Below are 7,369 nucleotides of genomic sequence, written 5' to 3'. Positions count from 1 at the left end.
ATTGTTACACCATGTAGGATCAGTATAGACCTAGTCTGTTCATTATATCCATCTACATAATGTATTGTTACACCATGTAGGAGCAGTATAGACCTAGTCTGTTCATTATATACATCTACATGATGTATTGTTACACCATGTAGGAGCAGTATAGACCTAGTCTGTTCATTATAGACATCTACATGATGTATTGTTACACCATGTAGCAGCAGTATGGAGGTCAGTGGGGGACAAAATTGTTGACACCCTTGATAAAGATGAGATAAACGACTCTATTAAATAAATAATTAAAATACTGAGCTATATTGTATGTAAAAAATACAGAAATTATATTATTTTATACTAATAGAATTGCTCAGAGAAAGAGATTTAGTTTATCATGTAATTCTCAAAAGGTAGGGGTCTGAATTATTGCCTCCCATGTTTTCAAAACTCCAGCACCCTCCCCTTGGGAGGATAATGACACTGAAATGTTTAATGAGATTAGAGAACACATTGGGTGGGACCTTAGACCCTTCCTCCATACAGAATCTCTCCAGGTCCTTGATTTATTTAGTCTGCGCTTGTGGACTGCCCTGTTCAATTCAAACCACAGGTTTTCAATGGAGTTCAAGTCCGAAGACTGAGATGGCCATTAAAAATGTTGATTTTGTGCCCAATTAACCATTTCTTTGTGGATGTTGATGTGTCTTGCTGGAAGATCCACTTATGGCCAAGTTTCATCCTCCTAGCAGAGAGGTAACCAGGTTTTGGGCTAAAATATCCTGGTAGAGGGTAAAGTTTATTTATTTATTTCATACAGTAATTTTAGCTCATCTTTATCAAGGGTACCAATAACTAGGTGCCTATTTTGATATATAGTCATTTGACTGAATCAGAAATACAGATGTGAAGTAGAGGTTAAGTTTGTTTTAAATTTTCATTAAAAATCTGAACTAATCAAACAACACTTGTTGCTCTTTGTACGTGTTGATATAATATTCATATTTAATGGAGAGGAAAAAAACGTTTCCCTAAACTGCTTTATAATATTATAATTCAATGAAGAATAAAAATAGTTTTCCCTCCTCAACTGCGTTTCCTTCCTCCAGACAGCAGATGGCGATATGTGTCTTTCAGGCGATGTTTCTAGTGTGACGTATAATCTAGTGGACGGAACGCTTCTTCAACAACTGCAGCCACCTCGGTAGCTCGCTAGCTGACAAAGTCGGAACATTCAACTTCTTTAGACAATTTCGTGGTTTAATTGCCACTGTGATTTAAACATACTTATGTGGAAACAACTAGCTACCCCATTAAATGTAATATTTACGTTGTAAGTCAACTAGCTGGCTGGTTAAATTAGCACTATGCTAATGCTAACTAGCTATTATCTCCGACCATGAGTTCACTAAGCTACTCTCCTCCTGCTAAAGAAGAGGTCTGCTGGACGGAGAAAGAAGCTCTGGTGAAAGAGGAGGAGGAAGAGGAGGCTGTTACAATACAAAAACAAGTAGAGGGTGAGGCTGTTACAGTGAAAGAAGAAGAGAAAGACGTTACAGAGAAAGAAGAGGAAGACGCCTTCAGAGTGAAAGAGGAGGAGGATGTTACTGTGAAAGAAGAGGAGGAAGATGCAGTTTTTGGAGTGGAGGATGAAGTGAAAGAAGATGGAGACGTTTTTGGAATTAAGGCTGAAGAGGGGTCAATTACTGTCAATGATGAAGAGAAGACTGGAGAACTGATTAACACCAGTAAATACAGTGAGTACTATCTAATAAAACAGGGACATTGATCTGATTAACACCAGTAAATACAGTGAGTACTATCTTATAAAACAGGGACATTGATCTGATTAACACCAGTAAATACAGTGTGTACTATCTAATAAAACAGGGACATTGATCTGATTAACACCAGTAAATACAGTGAGTACTATCTAATAAAACAGGGACATTGATCTGATTAACACCAGTAAATACAGTGAGTACTATCTAATAAAACAGGGACATTGATCTGATTAACACCAGTAAATACAGTGAGTACTATCTAATAAAACAGGGACATTGATCTGATTAACACCAGTAAATACAGTGAGTACTATCTAATAAAACAGGGACATTGATCTGATTAACACCAGTAAATACAGTGAGTACTATCTAATAAAACAGGGACATTGATCTGATTAACACCAGTAAATACAGTGAGTACTATCTAATAAAACAGGGACATTGATCTGATTAACACCAGTAAATACAGTGAGTACTATCTAATAAAACAGGGACATTGATCTGATTAACACCAGTAAATACAGTGATTACTATCTAATAAAACAGGGACATTGATCTGATTAACACCAGTAAATACAGTGAGTACTATCTAATAAAACAGGGACATTGATCTGATTAACACTAGTAAATACAGTGAGTACTATCTAATAAAACAGGGACATTGATCTGATTAACACCAGTAAATACAGTGAGTACTATCTAATAAAACAGGGACATTGATCTGATTAACACCAGTAAATACAGTGAGTACTATCTAATAAAACAGGGACATTGATCTGATTAACACCAGTAAATACAGTGAGTACTATCTAATAAAACAGGGACATTGATCTGATTAACACCAGTAAACACAGTGAGTAATATCTAATAAAACAGGGACACAAACTCTGCAGTTGTTGAACTAATGTGTGATTTTTAAAAGGGCATTCTACACTTGAATATGTTTCTGTACTGTCGGAATTGTTCATGACGTCCTACAGTGATTTTTTTTTTTAAACTTTTCCTGTTGAAAAGTGATATAAATACAGTAAAGTATAAACACACTAATGGGAAACAAATAAATGTTTTGAGCAAAATAGTGTTTTTTTAAACTAGACGGAGTGAGTGATGTCATAGTAAGGCCTTCAAGGAGTTGGCTTGATGGGAAGTCGTGATGTCATCCAATAGGAGACTGATCTTCATGTGAATATTCATTATTCTTTTTAAAATCCTTCCTGTTCTGTCAAGTATGTTGTTGATCATTGCTAGAAAGCCGTTTTCAAGTCTTGCATTGACTTTCAAGATGATTTAAGTCCAAACTGTAACTAGGCCACTCAGGAACATTCAATGTCATCTTGGTAAGCTCCTCCAGTGTAGATTTGGCCTTGTGGTTTAGGTTATTGTCCTGTTAGGACGGTTTTCTGTATTCAGATCTCTGAAATGCACTCTACCTGCGTAACATTTAGTGTCTCCTTATGTTACGCTGGCAAAACAGTTTTTATGGGCACAGAAATCCTAAATAATTTCAGAGTTTGCTAAATCCAATGGTTCTAACTGAGAGTCACCTTAACTTTATTGACAACACCCAAATAGATACTGTCATTAACGTCGTTCTTCAATAATTACACATAATACTTAATACTGTAGCTGTTTAGTTACAGTCACATGTTCAACTATCATCAGCTGATCCAGGAAATCATTTTCTGAATGACAGTCACATGACAAACATCACGACATGCAACAACAACCAAAGTGCTTCTTCATTCATTACTCTGGTAAAGACAGTTATGCCGTTCTCCATGTTGGATCCAACATCCCTAACAAATGTATGTTTATAAAGTGTTATTGTCTGCTTGATTTACAGTAGGGTCTCGTTAGTCTGTTTGGACACAGAGATACTTAGCTCATAATGTGTAGAGAACTGTTCCTTGATGGATAGGCTATTGTACAACACACAGAGCTATTTTCCTTTATTCAGGACATTTAGAATGACAACACATTACAGAGTAGCCTAGTGGGATTATTCACAAAATTATCTGGTGATCAGGTTATGAAATGTCATGACAAAGACATGTTAGTTTCCATGTTTCACCTGAAATATTAAATTATATATAGTCTTAGGTGAAGTAGGTCTATGTTGTTGTTAGGTGAAGTTATGGGTCCTACAGTAGGTCTATGTTGTTAGGTGAAGTTATGGGTCTTACAGTTGGTCTATGTTATTGTTAGGTGAAGTTATGGGCCAATTTGTTAAACACTTAGTGTACAACCCCTCATTGTCAGGCTGATGTTAAAGCTAGCCATAGAGCATTTTACTGGTTGAAGTGTTTTTTAAGTATAAATCAGTTGATATGCGACAATAACACAAACATATTAAGCAGGTGATTCAAGCGAGTCTTACAATTATAATCCATATTTAATGTGAAATGCACTTATAAGCAACCTGTAAATGGAGGCTATTTTTGCTGTCAGCCTATGAGAACTCCCCTGAGTTTCCCCCACGGTGGTGAATTAGTGAATAGACACAGAGCTTAATGTGAGTTTCCTTGAGTAGCACTCCTGATCTTGTGCTGTAATATTCAGAATACATTGTGAAAACTAAAATCTTTGCTCACTATTTTTTGCTCCAGGCAGATATACTACATCCATAACTAGTGGTTTCCTCATTACCAGATACACTATATCCATAACTAGTGGTTTCCTCATTACCAGATATACTACATCCATAACTAGTGGTTTCCTCATTAGCAGATATACTACATCCATAACTAGTGGTTTCCTCATTACCAGATATACTACATCCATAACTAGTGGTTTCCTCATTACCAGATATACTACATCCATAACTAGTGGTTTCCTCATTAGCAGGGAAGTGTTTCTGCAATCATTTTTGTGTGCGCATTGACCTCGTGTCGCAATTTTAGCAAACACAGAAAGGGGCCAATATTGGAGACCAAAAGTCATCTGGCACACTGCTTAGGGTTTCAACAACTTTAAAAACTTTTCTAGTTTCTACTAATGTGAAAACAAGACAAAATATGATTGTTGCTAAGTTGACTGTCTTAATTGTCAAATATTTTAACAGACGTCAATTGTTGTACAACTTCATGGGTACGCTCTGGGCATCAACTTTTACCTCAAATAAACAGTGGATTTCTGCTGTTGTGGACCTTTAACCATCTGCCTGACTTTGTTCTCACAGGAGAGAGACGGGACTATAGGGATCCTGGGGATCCTCAACAACATCATGATGCTGATGAGGCAGAGAAGAGTCTCTCCAGATCAGAACTCCTCAAGAAACACCAGCGAGTTCACACAGGAGAGAAATCTCACTGCTGCTCTGACTGTGGGAAAAGATTCAACTCTTCACTAGGCCTTAAAATACATCAAAGAATTCACACTGGAGAGAAATCTTATGGCTGTGATCAATGTGGGAAGAGTTTTATTCGGCTACAAACTCTGAAATCACACCAGAGGATACACACTGGAGAGAAACCTTTTGGCTGTAATCAATGTGGGAAGGGTTTTACTCAGCTAAACAGCCTGATAGTACACCAGCGGACACACACAGGAGAGAAACCTTATGGCTGTAATCAATGTGGGAAAAGTTTTACGACATCTAGCTATCTAACTATACACAAGAGAACACACACAGGAGAGAAACCATATAGCTGTAATCAATGTGGGAAGAGTTTTACTCAGCTAAACAGCCTGATAGTACACCAGCGGACACACACAGGAGATAAACCTTATGTCTGTGATCAATGTGTAAAGAGTTTTAGTACGTTTGGCTGTCTGACGGCACACCAGAGGGCACACACAGGAGAGAAACCTTATAGCTGTGATCAGTGTGGGAAGAGTTTTACTACATCTAGCTGTCTAACTAAACACCAGAGAACACACACAGGACAGAAACCTTATAGCTGTGATCAGTGTGGGAAGAGTTTTACTACATCTAGCTGTCTAACTAAACACCAGAGAACACACACAGGACAGAAACCTTATAGATGTGATCAGTGTGGGAAGAGATACTCTGATAAAAGATCTCTGATCAAACATCAGAAACTACATGAAGGAGTTGTTTCATGATATCAGTGAAATAATGTCACAATGTAGAATGTTTTAACATTGTAGTAGGAGTATTTTAATAACGTCAGAATGTAGAACCCTAAACGTTTGTTGTTCAATTGATTTTAGCCTCAGGGGGAAAAATCCAGGCTCTGAAATGGAAGAGTTACTATTTATGTGATTTAACAAAAAGTGACTAACAAAAAAAGAGTTCTGTTACACTTACCACGTTGGTGACCCACTGGAATCACAATGCAACACTTCAAAATGTAGCTAGCTGTTTTCTACAAATTGTACTCTAACCAGTGATGTACACATTACTCCCATATTCCATGTGGTTTTTGAGCTGTTAGTTTTAACAGGACGTGCAACCTCATCTCCCTCCTCTCGCACAATTGATTTCAACATGATATCGATGAGTGATGACAAATAAGTGTTGTGTTCCTTTGTTCAGCGACCCTTAAATGTAAATGCATCACTGTTGCCCTGCTTTTAGAATATCAGGGTTAATTCTCAGATGTGCCAACCCAAGTGTACTAGAGCATGACATTGGGGACTGGGCCCCGATCCAACAACATGCCTATCTAGTGAACACTGAAAAGAGAGAGAAGCTCTGCAATGAGGTGGAAAGTTACTACGGATATTGCAGGAGTTTCCTCTTGAAATCAGACATGTCTGTGGTGAGGACAACTTGGTTGCTGATTGTCTCAAGGGTGGGCAGTTAAAAAGTTTAGTGTTTTGTGTTTAGCCAGTCCGTTGCCATGGATCACAATTTATTTTGACTGCACGTTTTTCCGTATTGGAGATGAGTTTTGTTTGGGCTCGTTCCAAGGGGACGAGAGTTCTAGAAGCTAGTGAGTTTTAGGAAGACGAGAGTTCTAGAAGCTAGTGGGATTTAGGAAGACGAGAGTTCTAGAAGCTAGTGAGTTTTAGGAAGACGAGTGTTCTAGAAGCTAGTGGTATTTAGGATTCTATAGAAAGAAAAAGGAGAAAAAAATAATACGATTGTATATTATTATTTAGAAATACGTGTTTTTAATTGTTGACATCCAGTGGACACCATGTTTATATTGTAGAAGGGAAGCATTTTTGTTGATTTTAATATGAAATGTAAGTTGTTTTCTGTTGGTGGTGAGCAAACTTGTCCATCATAAATATAGGATATATTTGTTGTCTTAAGGTGTTACAGGCTTTGGTTTTTCCATTTATGTTTTGAGGTTGGACTTTAGCACGTCTAGCTCGTTAGCACGTCTAGCTCGTTAGCACGTCTAGCTCGTTAGCCCGTCTAGCTCGTTAGCACGTACTGATTGGTGTCACCTCAGTTAGTCAATGTGTTACACCTGTGCTGGCTTGTCCATCTCGTTATGGTTGAATATAACATCCAATTGTTAATATTGTAATCAATTAATTTTCCTTAGAATGCTCATTAGTCTTTCAGTTGTTATTCTTCATTTTTACTAATGAACAAATATGTGCAAAAGCAACACGTATCTTGGTCCATCTTAGTATGAAAAACAGTATAAATTCAGTATATCTTCCACTATGTCAAAATAGTGCTG

At 37.4% G+C, this 7,369-nt stretch overlaps 1 protein-coding gene across 1 annotated transcript; it reads left to right on the top strand.

The window, feature by feature from the left end:
* The first annotated feature begins 4,849 nt into the window (after nucleotides 1-4,849).
* On the top strand, nucleotides 4,850-6,733 carry LOC145875664 (uncharacterized). Its single transcript, XM_082971502.1, has 2 exons — nucleotides 4,850-4,853; nucleotides 4,945-6,733. The coding sequence occupies exons 1-2, from the start codon at nucleotides 4,850-4,852 to the stop codon at nucleotides 5,829-5,831; spliced, it is 891 nt and encodes a 296-aa protein (XP_082827628.1). The 3' UTR covers nucleotides 5,832-6,733.
* The last annotated feature ends 636 nt before the right edge of the window (nucleotides 6,734-7,369 follow it).

The sequence above is a fragment of the Salmo salar genome, unplaced genomic scaffold, assembly GCF_965601325.2.
Source record: "Salmo salar unplaced genomic scaffold, fSalSal1 ptg000306l, whole genome shotgun sequence".
NCBI classification, from domain to species: domain Eukaryota; kingdom Metazoa; phylum Chordata; class Actinopteri; order Salmoniformes; family Salmonidae; genus Salmo; species Salmo salar.
Note: the sequence above shows the minus strand (reverse complement) of the source record. Positions and strands in the feature narration are given on the sequence as shown.